General features: G+C 51.1%; 2 protein-coding genes across 3 annotated transcripts in view; one reads left to right on the top strand and one right to left on the bottom strand.

Annotated features, from left to right (window-relative positions):
* The window catches only part of Kif1c (kinesin family member 1C), a 29,712-nt gene extending 20,105 nt beyond the window's left edge, over positions 1 to 9,607 (bottom strand). Inside the window, exons 1-16 of the mRNA XM_006994109.4 lie at positions 9,468 to 9,607; positions 7,644 to 7,749; positions 7,274 to 7,406; positions 6,844 to 6,920; positions 6,275 to 6,454; positions 5,578 to 5,643; positions 5,029 to 5,207; positions 4,825 to 4,936; positions 4,313 to 4,390; positions 4,086 to 4,151; positions 3,921 to 3,996; positions 3,219 to 3,297; positions 2,886 to 3,031; positions 1,387 to 1,556; positions 1,130 to 1,209; positions 964 to 1,039 (exon numbers count right to left, since the gene is read on the bottom strand). Of these exons, the coding sequence (XP_006994171.1) occupies positions 964 to 1,039; positions 1,130 to 1,209; positions 1,387 to 1,556; positions 2,886 to 3,031; positions 3,219 to 3,297; positions 3,921 to 3,996; positions 4,086 to 4,151; positions 4,313 to 4,390; positions 4,825 to 4,936; positions 5,029 to 5,207; positions 5,578 to 5,643; positions 6,275 to 6,454; positions 6,844 to 6,920; positions 7,274 to 7,379 (1,491 nt within the window). The 5' untranslated portion in view covers positions 7,380 to 7,406; positions 7,644 to 7,749; positions 9,468 to 9,607. The remainder of the gene's footprint in view (positions 1 to 963; positions 1,040 to 1,129; positions 1,210 to 1,386; positions 1,557 to 2,885; positions 3,032 to 3,218; positions 3,298 to 3,920; positions 3,997 to 4,085; positions 4,152 to 4,312; positions 4,391 to 4,824; positions 4,937 to 5,028; positions 5,208 to 5,577; positions 5,644 to 6,274; positions 6,455 to 6,843; positions 6,921 to 7,273; positions 7,407 to 7,643; positions 7,750 to 9,467) is intronic.
* A 426-nt stretch (positions 9,608 to 10,033) lies between these two features.
* Inca1 (inhibitor of CDK, cyclin A1 interacting protein 1) lies at positions 10,034 to 21,149 on the top strand. 2 transcript variants are annotated; one of them, XM_042282316.2, is made up of 7 exons: positions 10,034 to 10,170; positions 13,234 to 13,313; positions 18,933 to 19,046; positions 19,261 to 19,300; positions 19,551 to 19,744; positions 20,364 to 20,523; positions 20,775 to 21,149. In XM_042282316.2, the coding sequence occupies exons 2-7, from the start codon at positions 13,270 to 13,272 to the stop codon at positions 20,916 to 20,918; spliced, it is 696 nt and encodes a 231-aa protein (XP_042138250.1). In that variant the 5' UTR covers positions 10,034 to 10,170; positions 13,234 to 13,269; the 3' UTR covers positions 20,919 to 21,149. The 2 variants fall into 2 exon arrangements, with proteins under 2 accessions (XP_042138250.1, XP_076398889.1); XM_076542774.1 differs by lacking the exon at positions 10,034 to 10,170 and adding an exon at positions 12,625 to 12,766.
* Positions 21,150 to 21,264: the final 115 nt, after the last annotated feature.

Raw genomic sequence — 21,264 nt, 5'->3', positions numbered from 1 at the left:
GTCCCTAGCCCTCTCCACCCAAGTCTTGTCCATTTTTTCAAGCTCCAGTTTGCAAAGTACCTTCCTGAGCTGCTGCATGCCACATGGATGCGTCCAGTGAAGACCCACCCTCCAACACTTCTAATCAAGGTCACATTTACTCCTCCTCTCTTTTCCAGTCATCTTCCCAGTTAGCCTTTTAAAACGTACTTTTCTTAAATCCCAGCACTCTGGAGGCAGAGGCAGGCAGATCTCTGAGAGTTCGAGGCCAGCCTGGTCTACAGAGCAAGATCCAGGGCAGACAGGGCTACATAGAGAAACCCTATATCCAAGAAAACAAACAAACAAAAAACATTTTTTTTTTGTTTTTTGTTTTTCGAGACAGGGTTTCTTGTTGTAACAGAGCCCTGGCTGTCCTGGAATTGCTCTGTAGACCAGGCTGGCCTCCAAATCACATAGATCTGCCTGCCTCTGCCTCCTGTGTACTGTGATTAAAGGCCATGTGCCACCAAGCCCGGCTCAGTTAACTTTTCAGATAGATAGCCCATGCACAGCATCAGCGCTTCCCAGGTCCTCTTCCTCTCTCCCGAAGAAGCCACTCTCCCAGTGAATCCTGAGACTAATTCTGTGCGTGTACTCCTATACACATGCATGTAAAGAGCTGCGTTTTACGAAGCTTTTCCGTCCCTCAAGGGTAGGGACCGTCATCTTCAACGGACCCTTCAGTGTTGGCCACAAGCATTTACTAAGCACTGACGTCTCTAGCTGACTCTCTGATGGCTTGGGAAGGCAGAGATGGCCACATAACACACACAGAAGAAAGTGGGGATGGGAAAAGGATGAAGGGACTAGGCAGAGGCACAGGAGCTAAGGACGAGGGCTAAGGCTTCCGCCACACCACATCCCTTCCGCCACACCACATCCCACCCTCTTCTTCAGGCTCCAGGGAGCTCTCTGGGCTTCCCTGCCCAATCCTCCACACACCTTTTTTGGAGAGAAGACACCCACAGTACCACCATCCTCCCGGACAGCCACGCCCATCTCAGCCAGCAACGCTTCTCTGTAAGGGAAAGGCAAACGTCAGCCTTACCGTTGCTGCCCGTGACCTTGCCCTGCAAAGGTGCCAGCTGTCCGCCCTGGCCCCTCATACCTCTCCATTCTCAGGGCTTCTGTCTTACGAAGCTTCTCCTCCCAAGTCTCATTCAGCTCGGCAATAATCTTCTCCGTCTCCTGGGGGCATTAGGACAGACAGAAAGTTAAGTTCAGGACAATCCTGGACCAACACCTACCACAGAGGTGATCACACTCCTGAGACTCCCTCCTCCACTTCCGCCTTGGTTTTGGAGAGATAAAGTTGGAGCGGGACCCAGACCACCACCCCTCGCCAGTGTTAGCCGAGCTTCCCACCTGCAGCCTCTCCATGGCCTCCTCAGGCCCAATCTGGGGCTCAGCACTGGGGGAGAAGGAGGGCTCCAGCTCCCCATTGTGTGGAGGAGGAGATGAGGGTGAAGCTGGGGCAGGGGGAGATGATGCAGCTGACAGAGCGCCTCCAGGACTGTTCTCTTCCATCTTCAGACCTGGAGGGGAGAAAGGGAGGAGGCGGCGGCTAAGACGGAACTGATCAGAGACAAGAGAACTGCAGGAGACGTCTGGGCCACTTGCCACCAGGGAGGTGGCCCTCCTAAGTGACAATGACAGCAGCTGAGACCCCAGGGATGGAAAGCCTCACGCTTGCATGAGGTGAAGCTGCCCGTTCTCTCCACCGTTAATGATTTCTACCACCAGAAAGGTCTTAGCTGTGTTGAGCTGAAGAGGCCCCACATCACGTGTGCCTAGCTCTTTTGGTTCTGCCATACACTTTTCCTCTACGAGACAAGTCATCTACCTTACCCTCCTTCTCTTGCCAAGAACTCCTGTTCTCCCCACTGCGCCCCTCAGCACGCTATTCTTAGTGAGATGGACCTTAAGACTGGACACAGGTGAGAACCTGATCCAGTTAACATGGACTGTGGGTCTTCACACTCACGTGGACACTAATTCTTACCAGCGAAGCTGAGCTCTACGTTTAGAAACCATCCTGTTGTTGACTGTTAAGCTATAGTTGATTAAAAGCCTGATGTTTCCAGGCACAGTGGCACATGCCTACAATCCTAACAACTGGAAGCCTGAGGCAGGAGGACAGTGAGTGCATGGTAATCTTGACTATATATTGAGACCTTGTCTTAAGACAAGGTCTTAAGGACAGGTAGGCAAGGTGGCTCATGCCTGTAACCCCAGCACTTGACAGCCTGAGATAGGAGGGACTACAGCAGTGGTTCTCAATCTGTGGGTCGAGACCCTCAAGGGGGTCACATATCAGATATTTACATTATGATTCATAACAGGAGCAAAATTACAGTTATGAAGTAGCAACAAAATAATTTTATGGCTGGGAGTCACCACAACATGAGAAACTATATTAAAGGGTCACAGCACTAGGAAGGCTGGGAACCACTGGACTACAGAAAGGTCAAGGTTACATACAGTGAAATCCAAAACAAACAAACAAACAAAAAAAAGAGTCTGTAATTTTATAAGAACTTCTCCAAGACACATTCCCCACAGTGTCTTCTAAATTTCCTATATGGACCATAAATGCGTGACTTGCTATACATTCCTTGTATCTGCCATTTATTCATTCTAGAAACCTGTCTTGAGCGTCCCTGAGAAACTGTCTGTCCAGAAAAAGTCTGTCCCAGCTCCATAACATCAAAAGATGTTAAGTGCCTTCTCCAGATGTGTGTCCACATCATGGAACACACCAAGGGTTTAATGGTGAATGGACCTTCCCACAGCCCAGGACTGGCAAAGGAGAGACCGGGTGAGCTCAGGAGCCTCCCTGGGCCGTCCCTGCCCGGTAGCCCTACCTCCTAGAGCAGAGGCCGAGAGTCCCTGAGCCATCAGCAGCTCCCGCAAACGCGCCACCTCCTCCTGCAGCTCTCGGATAAGCCGGGCATTGGGGTCCTCATTGATGACAGCGTTGCATCGGATCTGCTTGGTGCGGTCTGCATACCTGGGCAAGGCAAGATACGAGTGGTGAGAGCAGGCCCAGGAGACTCCTGCTGTCTGTCTATCCGTTCCCTGCTCACCTTCCCAGGTCTCAAGACACTGTGACAGGGCTGGAGGCTCTCCCTCCCTTATGACTAACCAGCCTCTGAGCTCCCGGCACTTTTGGTATGCTACCAAAGCTGAGACCCCACCTGAGCGTGCTGAGTGTCTCCTCGTAATTGATGTCAGCGGGACTCAGGGCTGCAATCATTGCTGTGCGTGAGTTCCCACCTAGGAATGGAGAGGATGGGAAAACTACAGGTGAGCTGGAGCCTAAGAGAGGTCATATTGGACTGGGTGAGCTACTGCATGACTGTAACCCCAGGACCCGGGAGGAGGAAGCAGAAGGAGAGAGTTCAAGGCCAGCCTGGGATACAGGAGACCCTGTCTCAATTAATTAACTATATTCAAGTAATAATAACAAGTAAAGTTAGACTGGGTTATGAATCAAAGGAGCCCCAGTACAAAGGTCTGAGAGGCCGGTATCTGAGGTAGGACAGAGCTGAGAGTTGTGGAGCTGATCGTGAAGTCCAGTAATGTAGGGAAAGGTGAGGTCAGGGAGACATCAGGTACCTGTGAGCAGTCACAGGCCTGTGGGAGGGAGATGGACTAAGCAGTATTTGGGGTCAGGGGTAAACAGGTCAGTGAGATCCCTGGTTTGGCAGGGTGTAGCCCTGATGTCAGCACAGGAAACTTCCTTATAGGATGACCCCTCGGTCAGGGGAAACAGTGAGACAACACTGAGTAGATTAGAGATGCTAAGGATGTGTAGATTAGAGATGCTAAGGGTGCCCAAAGAGTCTGTGAGATGCAGATGATGGCAGGTTAGCAAAGTTGGGGAAGGCACCCCTCACCCAAATTCTCCTTGAGCAGCCAGGTGAGCACAGAGTCTCTATAAGGGATGAAGTCTGACTTCCGCTTCTTTGATTGCTGAGGGATCCAAGGGGAAGATAATCAGGGTGAGTCATTCCCTGCGCCTTCTTTCCCTGAGACTTTTCTCTTCCCGACCCCGGGCTTACCAAATCTGCCAGGGCTGAGATCACCTTCCCTAGAGTAGTCAGAGACTTATTGATGTTGGCGCCTTCCTGAGAAAGGATGAGGAATGTGAAATTGAGACCTTCCTCGATCAATCAGACCCACAACCCCTCTACGTTGCCAGCAAGGGCTCCTAGGGGATGATCGGCAACCTCCCTCCCTACACAGCCCCCAAGGCTTCCTTCCATCCATCCCTCCAAAGCACCCTCACCTTTAGACGCATGCCCCGGGCCCCTGAGGAGTCAGCCCGCTCACTCCCAGCGAGGTCCACCAAGCTGATCTTACTGACCTGGGGTTGGAGGAAAGAAGCAGGCTGTGGCTGGGGTGGGTAGGGGTGGGAAGGGAATTAGGGGAAGAGCCAGCAGAAATCTGGGTGTTTCGCAAAGGCTAGAGAAACCCAGGGAGTGGGGTGGGGGTGGGGGTGACAAAGGAAAACAAATGAGACAATAGTGACCACCACACCTGGCTACTCATTCATTTGTTCATTCATTCGCTTACAGATGTTTATAGGTTCACTTTGTTCCAGGACAAGGGACACAGTGGGACTTGAGCCCTGCCCTGAGAACCTTTAAGGACCAGCCAGCAAGCAGGTTATAACACACTATCTAGCAGGAGAGCAGAGGGGGCTGTGGGTGCCCGGAGGAGGCACCACCCACCACCGAACACAGGCGGGCAGGGAATGTGCAAGCCCCTTCCATCACATCATCCGAGGGCGGTCCCTACCTTTTCTGAATCCAGGCCAGTAAGCTGGTCGTGGGAGCGCTGCGTAAACACAATAGTGAAGACAGCGTGGGAGCGGCTGCTGGTCTCGTTCATGTTGGTGGCAGCCACCGTTCTGGAGTGGAAAGGAAAAGTCATAGGTTCCCGTCCCTCACCCTCACCCTCTCCCGCTCCCCTCCTTCCCATTCCCAGGGAGGCCTGCCTCACCGCGCCTTATTTCCACAGTCCATGAGGTCGGCAATGTCTGCATAGGAAGTCACAGCCAGTTTAGACAGGTCTTGCACATAGGGGCCCAGGATGGGGTGCTCCCGGACACGCAGAGAGCCCCGACTCTTGGGGTTCAAGAGGTCTCGTACTCGCTCGCAATAGATCTCCATATAGCTCACCTGAGCGGGAGGAGCAGATAGGAAGTGAGGAAGCCGACAGGGATGCTGTTGGGGAAACTAACCTCCACCGAACAGGACAAAGTGAACTGCAGCCCGGGCATAGCAAACATGGTGCTAGGCCGGATACACTAGCTCACTGGTCCTCTCACCAACCCAAGGAGGTGAGTCTAAGCCTCAGCATCCCGTAGAAGAACATCCTCAGCAGCTACAAGCTGAAATCACTGCCCAAGGTCACGTTAGTCACCAGCACAGCCAGAATTAGGTCCCAAGCTGACGCCAGAGACAGACCTCAGTCTTAATCACTGTTTTCCTACATTCTTGTCCAGGGGTACCAGGCCTCCTGCCTCCCTGCACCAAGACTGGGGCTCACCTCCACAGAATAGGAAAGCTGAGCGTTCTGGTTCACGTGAACACGAGAGAAGAGGTCCTCGCAGAGCTGGAGGGCGACACAGAGAAGTTGCTGTTCAGGGCATACCTGCAGCTCCAGCCCCAGGCCAGACCTTGCCCCAAGTGACCCTTTCCACAGCTGCGAGGGAGGGGTCAGTCCCATTTTACAGACAGGAAGAGAATCTCTCAAAGGTTCACATTTGTCTAGAGTCACAAGCTAGTATCCCATCAGGCTAGGATGCAAACCCAGGTATCCTGCACTCTAGTCTATGGACAAGGCCACTGTAGACCACAGCCACAGAGAACCAAGGACAACTCTCAGTTATTCACAACTACGGCTAACACCGTCTAGTGCTGAAATCCACGTGGGAAATGCACTAAAAAACCAGTTACAAGACAAAAATAAAAGAATAGTGCGCTGTAAAACCATGGCTCCTCTAACATTAATGCCTGGGCTCTCCTCACGGAGCCTTGTTGTCCTGCTGGGTGCAAAGCCTCTCTCTCAAAAGAGCCCTGGGTGTTCGGACACAGCCAAGCCTTATACTCCATCACATCTCCAATCACAGAACAGCTCCAGAGAGACAGGTCTTGGCTAATAACCCTTTTAACCCTGTCCTCCTTCCCCTGTGGCAACTGAAGATGTTCCTCCCCTGGCTGCCCAGTCAGGTCCCAGCACGTACCTGAGGCACAATGCCCTGCTGTCCCGGCTCCTGCCGCCCCATCATGGTGTAAGACTTCCCAGCCCCCGTCTGCCCATAGGCAAAGATGCACACGTTGTAGCCTTCGAAGGCGTGCAGCAACATCTCTTCCCCAATGTCTCGATACACCTGCTGCTGAGACGCAAACTGCGGGTCCTCCACCTAGGTGAAATGGAGGCAGCGGGAGGAGACAGGAGCCCTGGATGAGGTTGTTCTTTGGGTCTACGGCCTAAGCATCCTGACCTCTCAGTGACCGCCCCAAAGGTCCTGGGGGCCCCTCACCTCCACTACATCATGCTTATCATCCCTGAGGTTCTTATCCAGCCCCCTGCTGGTCCTAACTATCTGGACAGAGTCTACTTCCCACCTCTAGGTTCTAAACACAGCCCAAGAGTTTCATTCCACCCAGAGGTACTTGTCCTCCCAATTCAGTCCCCTGGATACCCTTATTTCCCAGCAATAGGCCCTCTTCTCAGGACCCAAATCCCACCCCCAACCCCCGCCCCTCGTCTCCTACGGCTAGGTTCTTCCTCTAGCCCCAACAGCCTCACCGAAGTATGTGACCAATAAGAATAGTCGAAGGTGAAGCTTTTGGGGGCATCCTTGCTCTGTTTGGGATTGATGATGGCTGAGAAAACAAAGAGAGGAAAGCCAAGGTCAGGTACGCTCAACCTCTGCCCACTTTCCCATAAGCCCCAAGGATCCAGGATCCCACTCCCCATCTCTATCTTAACTCATCTCTCCCCTTTAATGATCCCCACCCCCTCCAGCCACCAAAGCTAATTTTGGCTTCACAGGACCCGCCCCCACTGGAGCTGCCTCCCTGGATTGGGCAATGGAGGGCTGCTGGCCAGCATTCCCCCTCCCAGGGACGGGAACATGGAAAGGCCAGTCTGCCCCCCCCCCTGCAGCTAGCACATGCTCTATGCCCAGCATGGCCTTCCTCCCGGGACAGCCCAGCAGGCCTCTGGAGTCACTCACAGGTGGTGTTGCCCTGCATGCTGACCACACACTTGGCATCCTGGCTGGTCTCACGGGCATTGAAGGGCCGAACCCTTACGGCCACTTTCACTGAGGCACCAGCCATAGTTTCTGAAACTCCTGTCTTCCTCAGCTGGACAGAAAAAAAAGGGGTGGTCAGAGCCATGGGGAGCACTCAAGACATCGCCTGCCTGCTTCTTGAGTCCATCTCTACACACTCTATCCCAGCTAGCTAGCTACCCATCCCCTCAAGGACTCAGTTTCCTGCTCTTCTGGACTTCCTCCTAAATGTCACTCCCGAAAATATTCCTGCTTCTCTCCCCAACCAGATCCCAGTTTGCAGGGGCTTGGGCCATCACCCCGGAGTTACCTGGTGTCCCGGCCCCAGATCAGGGGGGCTGGATCAGTTCTGGCTGCCACCGGCCCTCGTATGGGAAGCCCCATCCTACACTTGGGGCCTGGCCACACCAGCAGGGCTGTAAGGGAAACCAGGATTGTGGGGGAAGAGAAGTCAGGAGGCGCCTGAAGCTCCAAAGGTCTGTCTGGGGTTCTGTGTTTAGAGAGCAAGGGATAGGGAGATGCTAGGGAAGTCAGGATAGCCGCCCTTCTGGAGTGGCTCAATGCAATGTGAATCCAAGGGCAGAGGCAGCGGTATTTTTATTCCCAGTCACTCACCAGCGTACTGAGCGTTCAGTTGGAGGAGAGGGAGCGAGAGAATGAAACACAGACTGGACAGAGGGTGATTCACGGGGAAGAACACATGGGCAGCGACACTGAGGGGGGCCGGCAGGGAAGAGGAGGGAGAGAAAGTTAGACACCGAGAAAATGAGAGGCATCAGACAAAAGACAAGATTGAGGTCAGGCTCTACAAGAGAGAACAGCAGAAGGAAGGGGCGACAGAGATGTTGACAAGACGGGGAGCGGGCTCTGGAAGCACAAACTGGAAGCGGGGAAGAGGTGTAAGAGGGGACCAGCACTCCAATCACAGAACCCTGATCTATAATTCTTCTCCGGGGTCAGCCAGTTCCCACATAGAGCTGACCACCCTCATCCATGAGGCAGGGTCCAAGGGCTAGCAGTATAGCCTGGAACAAGGATCCACAGGGCCTGCCTTGTGGTCCCCAAACCCCTTGCCCAGCCCCCAGTACTTCCTCTTCAGGATCCAGGACAATGGGCAGGGGAGGGTGGGGTCATCCTGTATGCATAGTATCAACCCCCAGGACTCCAGGCAGGGAGACCCGGAATACCTGTATCTTGAGAGGGGATCTGCAGGCAAGCGTTGGGGAGGGGGGCTTCCTCAAAGAAGAGCAAAGGGAAAAGGTCCCAAACCCAACCTGGGACTAGTGCTATGGCGTCCACTAGCCTGGGGAAGGTGCCAGGCTGCAGCCTAGGAATGTGGGTGATCCGGGTGCCCACACCCTGGGAGGAGAGTCTAAGGAGCCCACGCCTACGGATAGCCGGGTGAAGACTTAGGAAAAGGGTTCAAGGATGCCGCATCGCATCCCCACCTGGAGTCCCCAAAGACCTCCAGCTTCTGTCATGCTGGGTTGGGCCTCACCTCACCAGCCTTCCTAGGCAGAGCAGGGGAGGGGTAAAGGGGCTGATCTATCCCACCACAGGAAGGGAGTAGCCGAAATCAGAGGCTAGCTCAGGAAGAATAGCCCTGACCCCCAAAACCCTGTCTAGGGGAGGGAAGGACACCAGGGCGGACACGCAATGTGACACCTCCGACACTAAGAAAACAGGGAATTGGGTGGCCAGGCTAGGACACAGTGGGGTAAAGGAATAAGGGAGTAGGTGCAGAGTCTGCGGGTACAGCTTTAAGGGCTCACTGGGGAGGAGGCCGCGGCTGGGGTGGGGCCGACCGACCCGAAAGGGGGTCTCGGGTCACCTGCACCTTGCCCACCGGCAGTTCTCCAACAGGCCCCCCGCCTGTCCGCTCGGGGCGGCCATGAGTTCCCGGTCCTCCAGCCCAGCCGACCGACGGCTGTCCGGGGCCTGGCACCTCTCTGCGCCTCCGCGGGATAAATAGCACATGATCCGAGCTCTCGCGCCTAGCCCGACCGACCGACCGACCGACCGGGTCGTGCAATCGGGACCTCCGAACCCCGGCTCCCCGGGCTCCCCCCTCCCGCCCCCACCCCCAGCGCATTCCTCCGCGGGCGTCCCCTCCCTGCCCCCCACCGGCTCTCACCTCGTCGCGCGGCAGGACTCCCGGCGGCGGAGAGCAAAGGGACAAACTTTCCTGGAAGCCTGAGACTGGAGAAGGGGGGGACACCCGGGGCCAGTTCGGGGGGCTGCCCCCGCCCCTCGCCGGGTCCCCGGGCGGCGGGCGGCGGATCGCGCCCCGGGGGCGGCAGCAGTAGCGGCGCCAGCGGCCGGCGCCCGCCCGGGCAGCGCGAGCTGGGGCGGGAGCGAGGGGCGGGGGACGGACGGGCGGGCGGGCGAGCGGACGGGCGGGCGGGAGCGCGCGCGCGCGGACGGGGCAGGCGGGCACGCGCTGCCCCGGGAAGGAGCCCGCAGGGCCGACTCTACTTAAAGGGGCAGTGCACTCTTGACAGTACGGCCCACCGGGCAGGGGCCAGGACACTGAGCCGGGGACTCACAGGGGAACGCAGGACGCCCGAACGTGGGAAACACCAGCGCACCCCAGGAGCCGGGAAGGTGGGGGCGGACCCCGGAGGGCACTCCGGTCGGGGCCGCGCACGTCGCCGCCGTCAGAGGCGCCCCCCTAGGAGGCGGGGCTTGTTGGCAGACCACGCCCCCGGGGGCGGTGCTCGCTGCCCGGCCTTCGGGCGAGCCAGGCGAGCCGGGCAAGTGGGGCGACCACGGTCACTGCGGAGCTGCCCCTTCCTGCCCGACCTGAGGTTCCAGAATTCGCTTCGCAGTGACCTCAGGTGATGGGGCCAGAGGCAGGCGTCGCCGGCGCGGCCGCTCGGTTGCTGTCTTCCCAGACAGCCTTCAAGTTTTGACTCCCCGCCCCGACCGCAGCCTCGGCCCCCGTCAGCCCCCGGGAGGCTCAGGGGTCTTCTTAGGCCGCGGCTGCCTCCTCGGGGCTGGAGACCCCGGCCCACCTGGGGGTCTGCCCACGGCCCTCAGCATGGGCTCCCGACCTCTCGGCCCTCCTGCTCATTGCCAGAGGCTTGGCCGTGGGCCCCCCTCTGCCTGCCAAAGGTCGCCTCAGCCCCTTCAGGCCCGAGCCGCACCCTCAGGCCTGGTCCTTCCCTCCTGGCAAGACCACCCCACCACCAGGCTCCTCGGCCAGGGCACCACCCTTCAGATGCCCATCTACCCTCTTGGCCGTGTCTGGCAGCCGAGGTCTCCAGTGTCCCTTGGTCAACTATTGATTCTATCCGGCCGCCTTAAATCTGTCCAGCCCCTTAGACCCCCCGGTCAGCCCCTCGGGCCCAGCCATCCGAAGGCCGCATGCCCCTCAGCAATTACCAATGGCTCCCTTAGTTCTCGACCCCTTTCTAGCTCAGGACATCCGGTTTAGAGCGCACATGCCCGTTCAGCCCAACTCGACCCCATCTTCTGCTTCAAGAAACTCCTTTTGTTTTTTTGTTTTTTTTTTTTACGTTCCTCGACCTTTCTCAGCTCAGTTTAGCTGCCCTTGTTGGTTTTGTGGGGTCTGTGACTGGCAGGGTCTCTCTTGGTAATCCATACCGCAGTCCGGATTTCAATTCTCAATCCTGAGTTAACTTCCTGAATGGTGGAATCCCAGGACTGCAAAACTAGGTCTCGCGCACCTGTTGCTTCCGACACATTCTGATTGGCTTTTTCTGTTTGGTGCGGATCTACATGCGCGCCTCACTTACCTGGTGGTTTATTGGCTAGGGTTCCCAGAGCCGGGCATGCAGGCAAGCGGCTCTACCACTGAACCGCATCTCTACCACTTCCCTAGCTTTTTTTTGTTTTGTTTTGTACAAAGTCTTGCTGTTATAAACCAGTCTAGACTCAAACTCATGATGCTCCTTCGCGAGCCTCCTGAGTGCTTAGGATTACAATCTGTGCCGTCACCTCTGGCTTTTATCTAATATTTGTTCATGTATTTTATTTTATTTTTCTGGGGGTTTTTGTAGTATTCTTTTTAAAAATTAAGTATTAATTGTGTGTGTGTGTAAGTGTCTCTGTGTGTGTGTGTGTGTGTGTGTGTGTGTGTGTGTGTGTGTAGAAGTCAGATGCAGGGATCGAACTCAGGTCATCAGCCTGGGGCAGTAAGCTCTTTTATCCATTGAACCATCTCCTTGGTCCATATCTAGTATATTTTTTTTTAAGACTTTATTTTTAAGCTGGGCAGTGTTGGCACATACTTTCAATCCCAGCAGAGGACAACCAGGGCTGCACAGAGAAACCCTGTCTTGAAAAAGACAACAAATTCGTTTAGATTACTTATGTGAGTCTGTGCATGAGGATCTAGTGAGGCTGGGGGTGCTTGTGGAGGTCAGGAGAGGACATCAGATCGTCTAGAGCCAGAGCCACAGGTGGTGGTGAGCTGTCTGACTTGGGTGCTGGGCACCAAACTCAGGTCCTCTGCAAGAGCAGCAAGCACTCTTAACCACTGAGCCGTCTCCCCAGTCCGTAGAGCTAGCATTTTTCTATTTTTTTTCTTTATAATTGCACCCCCAAATACCTCTCACCATATCTAGGTCATCTTTGTCCCAAATGCTGTCTCTGTGCAGCTGAGGTTTTATTTATTTCATCTTGATGTGCGTTTTGCTTGCATGTACATATGTGCACCACGTGTGTGCCTGGTGCCCACCGAGGTCAGAAGAGAGTGTCAGATGAAGTTACAGGTGGTTGTGAGGCACCTTGTGGGTGCTGAGAACCAAACGCAGGCCCTCTGCAAGAGCAGCCAGTGCTCTTAGGAGCTGAGCCGTCTCTCCGGTCCCACAAGTAGAGTTTATTTTAAAAAGGTTCTAACATAGATTTAACCATAGGCGTTGAAGGAAAAAGGGAAGAGGCTGAGGGGGCGGCTCGGTGATTAAGAGCCCTTGTTGCTTTTGCGGAGGACCTCTTCTGCCCTCCTGCAGCTCCTGCATGCACATAGTACACATAAACCCATGCAGGCTTCTGCCCTCCTGCAGCTCCTGCATGCACAAAGTACACATAAGCCCATGCAGGCTTCTGCCCTCCTGCAGCTCCTGCATGCACATAGTACACATAAACCCATGCAGGCTCACACACATACACATAAATAAAAAATCTTGGAAGGAAGAAAAGAAGAGCCCAGGAAAAGGACCGTATGCACCCAAGTATGGGTACAGATTTCTCGAGAAAGTTTCTGTGCAACTGACTTCCCTGTTCACTTTACTGTCGACCAGCAGTCCTCAACCTTCCTAACACTGCGACCCTTTAACACCATTCACGTTGTGGTGACCCCCCCACACCATAAAATTATTTTGTTGCTACTTCATAACTGTAATTTTGCGACTGTGAAAAAGGGCGTTGGACGCCAGGGGGGTCATGACCCACAGATTGAGAACCACTAATGTAGACGCTCTCGGTTGCTGCTCCCTCTTTTGTCATTACTTTCTGCACAGTTTCACTAACCTTTTGTATCCAGTTCCTTACCAACCCTCAATTCCTCCACCTCTCTGTCCACAGTCACCAGTTCTGTTGTCGAAGGCCTCTGCCCCATCCAGGTTCCACCTGTCAGGCCTCCTGCTTCGTCATCTTGTACTGCAATTAACTTAACTTGCCTCTGTAATTTTCCTTTACTCTATACTTTTAGCTCCAGAAAATTTTCTCCTTCACATTGTCCACCTTGCCTGTTGTTTTTATCTCCAGCTTCACATGTTCAGTTAATAGTACAGCACTGTCGTCTCTCTCAGAGTCACTAAGCTCTCTTTTTTCGGGATGTTCAGTCCCTTTCCAATCTCTCCACTTGCTGATGCTCCAGTCCCTACAGCCATGACATGAGTAAATGACTCATTATCCATTATCCTCCCAATACCAAGGAGGAGATCCATCCTGCTACCCAGCGGAGTCCGGTCATGCAGGGACAGGAAGATGGAGACAGCGTCCTCCCTTTTGCCAAGTGAGTCCTCCTTGTTGAGTGGGAAGGACAAGGGTGGGATGGAGGGAAGATTGTGTGCTTGGATTCTTCTCAGAAAGGAGTAGGAAAGAACAGGAACCTCAGTGCCTGTGTTTAGGGGATTGATGGTTCACTAATTTATTCAATAAATGGTTTGCTATTGTTGTTTTATTTTAAATTGTCCATGGAGGCCAGAAGAAGGCTGGGGATACCCTAGAGCTAGAGTTACAGGGAGTTACAAGCCCACTGACATGCGTGCTGGAGAATGAACTCAAGTCCTCTGCAAGAGCAGTGTGTGCCCTTAACCACTGAGCCGGCACGCTAGCCCCAGCAGGTTTTGAACCCTGTAATGTTCTAGGCACTGTAGTAGACATTGGGGATTCAACAATTAGAGAGAAAGGGGTCCTCCTCTCACGAGAACTACACAAAAAGATAAATCAGTATAAAGTAATGGAAAATAGAGGAGATAGAAGGTTAGGGTCACTGTAGAAAACTGTTGTGTAGAAGTTAATTTGAAATGAGATAGAGCTTGTCTGCAGAATGGGGATGGTGGGGGCAAGAAGGAAATAAACTTGGAATGTTCTAGTAACAGGTTAGACCAATGTAATTGAAACTTGTTGACTGAAGAAATTGTGAAAAAATAAGGTTAAGAGAGTTAGGCAAAAGCCAGATCATAGAAAACCTTGTAGGCCATAGACAAAATTCTGTATTTTTATTCTGAAGATGAGAGAGATAGAAAGTTTTAAGTAAGCACACTTTTTTCCTTCAACCTTTTTTTATTATGGAAAATTTTAAATAAATATATTAGAGAAAGAATATTATGAACTGATGTACTCCAGTGAAATTCAATAATTTTCATTATACGGATATTCTTTTTACCTATCTATCCCCCTCAACTTTTTAAAGATTTATTTATTTATATTTAGTCTCTGTGAGTTTATGCACACATATATGTGCAGGTGTGTGCACCGTGTTGCATACATAGGTGCCAGAAGGTGTGGAGTATCCTCTACGACTCGCTACCTATTTTTCTCTAAATTTTTTGTTGTTGTTGTTGTTTCAAGACAGGGTTTCTCCTTATAGTTTTGGTGCCTGTCCTGGATCTTGCTGTGTAGACTAGGCTGGCCTCAAACTCACAGAGATCCACCTGGCTCTGCCTCCTGAGTGCTGGGATTAAAGGCGTGCGCCACCGCCGCCGCCGCCGCCGCCGCCGCCGCTGCCGCCACCACGCAATTTTTTCTCTAAATTTTTTAAAGATTTCACTTATCTTATTTTATGTGTATGAGTGTTTTGTCAGCATGTATGTATGTGCACCGTGTGGGTTTGGGGAGCCTAATCTGGGTCCTCTGCAAGAGCAACAAGTGCTGTTAACTGCTGGGCTGTCTCTCCAGCAGAACCATCTCTTCCTTTGAGGCAGGGTCTCTCTCTGAACCTGGAGTTCACATTTTCTCAGAGTGGAAGCCCGAAACCCAGCAGTCCTGTCCCTGCCCCTTCAGAGGTGGGGTTACAGGTGTGTGAGGGACACAGCTTATTACATGGGTGCTGGGATCTGAACTCCAGTTCTCATGGTTGAACAGCAAACACTAACCCTTAAGCCATATCTCCAGCCCCTGTGTTCATTTGTTTTTGAAGTGGGGTCTTACACAGTTTAGGCTAGCCTTATAGTTACTATGTAGACAAGGATGACTTTGAACTCCCGATCCACCTGTCATCATCTCCCAGGCACTGAGATTACACACATGTACCAGAGGGTGTTGGATCTCCTAAAGGTTGGAAGTTACAGGCAGTTGTGAGCTGCCTGATGTGAGTGCTGGGAACTGAACCTCAGCTCTCTGAAAGAGCAGGAAATGCTCTTAACCTCTGAACCAACATGATACCATTTTAAAAGATTATTCTCACTGGACTCAGGAGGCAGAAACATGGGGGGGGAGATTACTTTCTCCTGCTCTGTGTAATAGCACTGGGGGAGGGGAATGAGAATAGAAGCACTTGTTGGATCTGGGTTCAATTCCCTGTACACAGGCAGCTAAAAAACCATCTATAACTCCAGGTCTAGAGGATCCAATGCCAGACTTCTTCCAGTCTCTGTGGCCACTGCATGAATGTGATACACACACACACACACACACACACACACACACACACACACACATATATATATGCAGGCAAAACATCCATACACATAAAATTAAAAAAATACATCCTTAAAAAATAAAAAGAACAGGGGCTCGTGGGATGTCTCAGTGATTAAGAGGACCCAGATTCAGTTCCTAACACCCACATAATATCTGTAACTCAGTTCCAGAGGATCTGATACATTCTTCCAGGCTCTGTGGGCACTGCATACACATGATACATAGACACACATACAGGCAAAACATTATAGTATGAAATAAAATAAATTAAAAGTTCATTTTTTGGCCGCGGGGTGTTGGCGTATGCCTTTAATCCCAGCACTCGGGAGGCAGAGGCAGGCGGATCTCTGTGAGTTCGAGGCCAGCCTGGGCTACAGAGTGAGTTCCAGGAAAGGCACCAAAACTACAGAGAAACCCTGTCTCGAAAAAAAAATTCATTTTTTGGTTTTTTAGAGACAAGGTTTCTCTGTGTAGCCCTGGCTGTCCTGGAACTCGCTCTATAGACCAGGCTGGCTTCAAACTCAGAGATCTTCCTGCCTCTGCCTCATGAGTGCTGGGATGAAAAGCATTTGCCACCACTGCCTAGCTAAAATTTCAAAATTAAAAAAATAATAATAATAGAAATAGGGAGAGTAAAATAGAGAGACCCTTGCCATAGTCCAGGAAGAGAAAGATGATGGATCTCTCCAATATGATGAGAATGGAAATGGAAACCGTGGTCAGATTTAGGTATTGTTCAGATATACAGTTCACTGGACTGGCCAGTTAGATACAGGAAATGGGGGGAATATAGCATAGCATGTTTTTGGCCATAGCAGCTAGGCATATGGAGTATATCTTTCATCAGGTTAAAGGCTGAGCAGATGTTGGGTGGAGCCTAAGGAGGAACCGGGACTTGAACAGATTTGGGAGTATTAGCACACTTGGAGATGTTTAAAGTCATGATATTGAATGAGACCACCTACAGACAGATAGAAGAGAAGAATATAAAAGACTCCCTGATATTTCAGTTTAAGACTAAGAGGTTGGGTCAGGCATAATGGCTCACACCTTTAATCCTAGTGATCAGGAGGCAGAGGCAGGCAGATCTCTGTGAGTTCAGCGCCAGCCTGGACTATATAAGCAAGTTGCAGGACAGCCAGAACTACATAGTGAGACCCTGTTCTCTCAAAACAAACAAAAACTCAGAAGATTAGGCATCATTCAATCTGAGGACAAGGAAGTCATGAGCACTGTTCTCACATAGCTCTGTATATCCTTCCTACATACAAGGATGTCAGTGGTTCTTCAACACAGAAGACACAGCAGGGGGAAGCTGCTTCTCTCTTGGATCTTCACTAACTTAAAGGAACCTCGCCTAGCAAAGTCACCTGAGTAGCCAAAGTCTTTCTTTTCTTTTCTTTTCTTTTCTTTTCTTTTCTTTTCTTTTCTTTTTTTTTCAATTAATTTTGGTGTTTTGAGACAGGGTTTCTTTGTGTACCCTTGGCTGTCCTGGAACTCACTCTGTAGCCCAGGCTGGCCTCAAGACTCATAGAGATCCACTTGCCTCTGCCTCCTGAGTGCTGGGATTAAAGGCATTTGCCACCATAACCTGATCAAAGCCCTCCTTTTAACAACTCTGCTTGATAAATATTATGTTCTCTGACTATGCAATATAAAAGCTGAAATTCAAACTGAGTGTAGTGGCACATGCCTTTTAATTCCAGCACTCAGGAGGCAGAGGCAGGCAGATCTCAGTGAATTTGAGGTCAGCTTGGTCTACATAGTGAGTTGCAGGACAGTCAGAGCTACACAGTGAGACACTGTCTTGAAAAACCAAAAAGGGGGAAAAGAAGAAGAGGAGGAGGAGGAGGAAGCTGGGGTTCAGTGAGACCTGCGGGTTCAACCATAGCCTTCACCATAGCTCCTGTCTCCAGTCAAATCAGAGTCATTAACCTCTTTAGCTAAAGTGGACAAAGGGCTGTGCCTGTAGCTCAACTAGATATAGTGTAGGTGGTACAGTGCTTTCTTTCTTTCCTTTTTTCTTTGTTTTGTTTTTCAAGACAGGGTTTCTCTATGTAGCTCTGGCTGTCCTGCAACTCATTCTGTAGACCAGGCTGGCCTCGAACTCAGAGATCTGCCTGCCTCTGCCTCCCAAGTGCTGGGATTAAAGGTGTGCACCACCACAGCCCCAGCTGGTACAAATGCTTTCTTAGCATTCAGGGAACTCTGGGTTTGATTCCTAGCACTGCATAAAAACTAGGTGTAAAGCCAGATAGTGATGGAGCACGCCTTTAATTCTGTCACTCAGGCAGCAGAGGCAGGCGGGTCTCTGTGAATTTGAGGCCAGCCTGGTCTACAGAGCGAGATCCAGGACAGCCAAGGTTACACAGAGAAACCCTGTCTCAAATAAATAAATAAATAAATAAATAAATAAATAAATAAATAAATAAATTTAAATTAATAATAAATAAATAAATAAATAAATAAATAAATAAATAAATAAATAAAAAGAACAAACTAGGTGTAGTGGTACATGCCTATGATCCCAGCATTCAAGAGGAGAAGGCAAGAAGATCTTTAATTTTTTTATTATTTTAATTTATGTGTGTATCTGCAGAAGCCAGAAGAGGGTTGGACCCCACAGATCTGGAGTTACAGGCAATTGTGAACTACCTAGCCTTGGTTCTGGGATTTGAACTCAAGTCCTCTGCAAGATCAGCATGTGCTCTTAACTAACCACTGAACCATCTTTCCACCCCTGTGAAACAGGAGGATCTTAAGTGCAATATATTGAGTTTGAGGCCAGCCTAGAATATATGAGACCCTGTCTTTAAAAGGAGGAGAGAGAAAACATTATGACTCGTGCTTCACCCCACTACCCCAAGACAGGGTTTCTCTGTGTAACAGCCCTGGCTATCCTGGAACTCACTTTGTAGACCAGGCTGGCCTCATTACAGAGATCCACCTGCCTCTGCCTCCCAAGTGCTGAGATTAAAGTGCCACCATCCTGCATGACTCATGCTTTTAAGCCTAGGCAGACACAGGCAGCTCTCTAAGTTTAGGGCCAGCCTAGTTTATATGGCAAGTTCCAGGACCGCCAGAGCTACATAATGAGACCCTGTCTCAAAACAGAGGTGGGAGGGAGAGGGGGAGGGAAGGGAGAAGGAGAGAATGAAGGAAAAGGCATGGCTTGCAAGCAGGTGGACAGCTAGGACCCCCATGGAAAGAACCACTCCTGAATCCAGTGGGAGAGTAGATGCTCTTAGGCAGTGGTTCTCAACCTTCCTAGTGCTATGACCCTTTAATATAGTTCCTCTTGTTGTGGTGACCCCTCCCTCCACCATAAAATTATTTTCGTTATTGTTATGAATCATAATGTAAATATCTGTGTTTTCCAGTGGTCTTAGGTGACCCCTGTGAAAGGGCTGTTTGAAACCCCCAGGGGGTCAGGACCCACAGGTTCAGAGCAACTCTGAGACCTGAGCCTACCTTGTTCTCATCACAGGTGTTCCAGGGTGGTCAGCCGACCTTCACCCTGTAGCCTGCCTTCCCAGAGGAGCAGACCAATGCCTCAGCCTTATGGAGATACCTTCTGGGAGAATCTTAGCCAAAGATCTAGGTGAGTAGAGGAGAAAGCAGAAGCTGGAGGTGGGAAGGTGAGCTATACTATTTTTAGTGATCATAAATCCTTACAGCAGTAAGCATGTGTGTGGAGGTCATTTCACACTACTTGATGGAAGTTGTAGCTCCAACAGGAAGTCAGGAGAGTTTATGAGGGAAATGGTATTTATTAGGGTGTCTTTTCTGACTACAGCTCCTCTGTTTGTTCTTAGCTCCAACTGGATGGAAGAACAGCACATTCCACCAATACTGGTATAACAAATTCTGCTCCTCAACCTTCTGTTAAATTGTGCCCACTGCCTTCCTAGCCTTAGGACCCTTTCTCTCTGGTATTTCCCAGCCAGTATACTAACCAGACCCTGTTTTTACCATAAACCAAGCATCCTGTTTTCCAGATCATACCCCAACTTCCAAAGACCCCTGACTCTCTAGTTCAGCCCCAAATCCCCTGAAACCAACACCTGTCTACCTATTTAGCAACTGTTCTTCCTTCTTGGCACAGAGGGCCACTGGTTGCTCCCAGCCTGGCCTGCATCCTCTTGAGGGACTCCCTCCTCCTGAAAAGCTTTGGAGAAAAAAGAGGAGGAAGCTGCATTTGGAAAGAATGCAAAAGGGGCCTGGAAACATTCCAGCCCGAGTCAGAGCTGTTACTTATCATCTGGAGGACCTGAGGAGGCGACAGAGAGTCATCAATGAGTAAGGAGACATGGCATCTGGCCTCTGGGAGCCAAGCAGGGATTGGTGGCAGGGTAATTTGAACTAAAGAAAGTTGAGAGCTTTGAGAAAATTCATTGGTACTTGGAAAGGAACCATGCCCCTGGTGTGATTCAAACATGATTTCTTTATTTTTGCATTTAATTATGTATGTGCATATGTACTGCATTCCACAGCATGTGTGTGGAAGTCAGAGAACAATTTATGGGAATTGGTTTTCGTCTTCCATCATCTGGGTCCTGGCTTAGATCATCAGGCTTGGTGGCAAATACCTTTACCTGCTAAGTCTTGCCGGCCCTTAAACATTTCTATAATATGGAAAGAAGCAATTGAGGGATGGAAGGTAAGTCACATTAGCTGGAAGAGTGAAATGGCCCAAGATGACAAGAAAGCACATCACTGAACTAAGGGAAATTAGGGGTAGGTCCCTGAACTGAGAATTCTTCTGTCTGTAGAGAGCAAAAAGTTGGGGTGAGTTGAAGATCAAATAGTAACACCTATGAGTCTCAGCGAGAAGTACTTCAGACCAGGAGAAGGGTGAAGAATGAAGCTGGAAGCCTGACCTCCAGGCACCTTGCCTGTACACCTAATGTCTCCACAGACTGAAGCAGGCCCAGTGGGGGAGCTCTGAGGCTACATCTGAGCTCCCAGTACTTGAAGAGGGCTGTGGATTCCTCAGCACTACTGAATACCTTGACGTGGGAGAAGAGAAAGGAACCTGTCCACAGGAAGAGAATCCTTTTGTCGCTCCCAGGGATCAGGTATGACTGGAGATGAACTTGGTAGGGGTAGGGTGGAAGGTGGTGTCAATTCATAATCTCGAATGGGAGGCAGCAGAAGCCAAGAGCCAAGTTGGATAGCTGAATTTAAGAACATAAAGTAGTCATGAACCCGAGCTTTTGAGGTGCGTGGAGGCTGGGGCAGGAGGCGCCTGGATTTGGCCATTAAGAAATCTGGAGAGAGACCTGTTTTTCCACCCCACCCCACCCCTTCAATTTTTTCTCATCTACAGCTGCTTTGGTCTCCCTGGACTCCCTTAGGCCAGGACAGGACCTATGCCTCTGGGCGGCTAAGCTCTCTGGCCCACAGCACTGTTACAGCCTGGAGGAACCCCTTTTACAATCCTCAGAGGATGGCGTTGGAGTCTGAAGAGTAGTGGGAAACCATCCATGCCCAAGCTTCGGGACCCAAGACAAATGCAAATACGAGACTCCCCTCATTGGTGGGGTCAAGGCGGTTGTTTCCCTCTCCTAACCCTAACTGTTGTTCACAGCCCACTTGAGTTCCTATCCAACGGCCCCAACCTCTCACAGCCGGGTTTCCCCCCAGACCAGACCCTGGTCTTGTGTTCTCTCTGTTGTTATTAAAGAGCCCGGAGTAGTCTTGCTTCTGATCGAGACAGTGATGGACAGGAAATGGAAAGGAAGACTCCTTTGATTTTCTTGAGGACCCAGTTTCAATAAAGTCAACCTAGGTCCCCAAATTTGACGAATCTCGCCCGA

This window comes from Peromyscus maniculatus, chromosome 8 (genome assembly GCF_049852395.1).
Source record: "Peromyscus maniculatus bairdii isolate BWxNUB_F1_BW_parent chromosome 8, HU_Pman_BW_mat_3.1, whole genome shotgun sequence".
NCBI lineage: Eukaryota > Metazoa > Chordata > Mammalia > Rodentia > Cricetidae > Peromyscus > Peromyscus maniculatus.
This window is presented reverse-complemented; position numbering and strand designations above follow the sequence as displayed.

Bases quoted from the DNA above. Each gene is read 5' to 3' on its own strand.
- Inca1 (XM_076542774.1), top strand. From the start codon at position 12,740: ATGACCCACAGATTGAGAACCACTAAT. The intron at 19,301-19,550 runs GTATAACAAATT...TTCTTGGCACAG, and splicing joins AGCACATTCCACCAATACTG to AGGGCCACTGGTTGCTCCCA. The intron at 20,524-20,774 runs GTATGACTGGAG...TCTCATCTACAG, and splicing joins TTGTCGCTCCCAGGGATCAG to CTGCTTTGGTCTCCCTGGAC.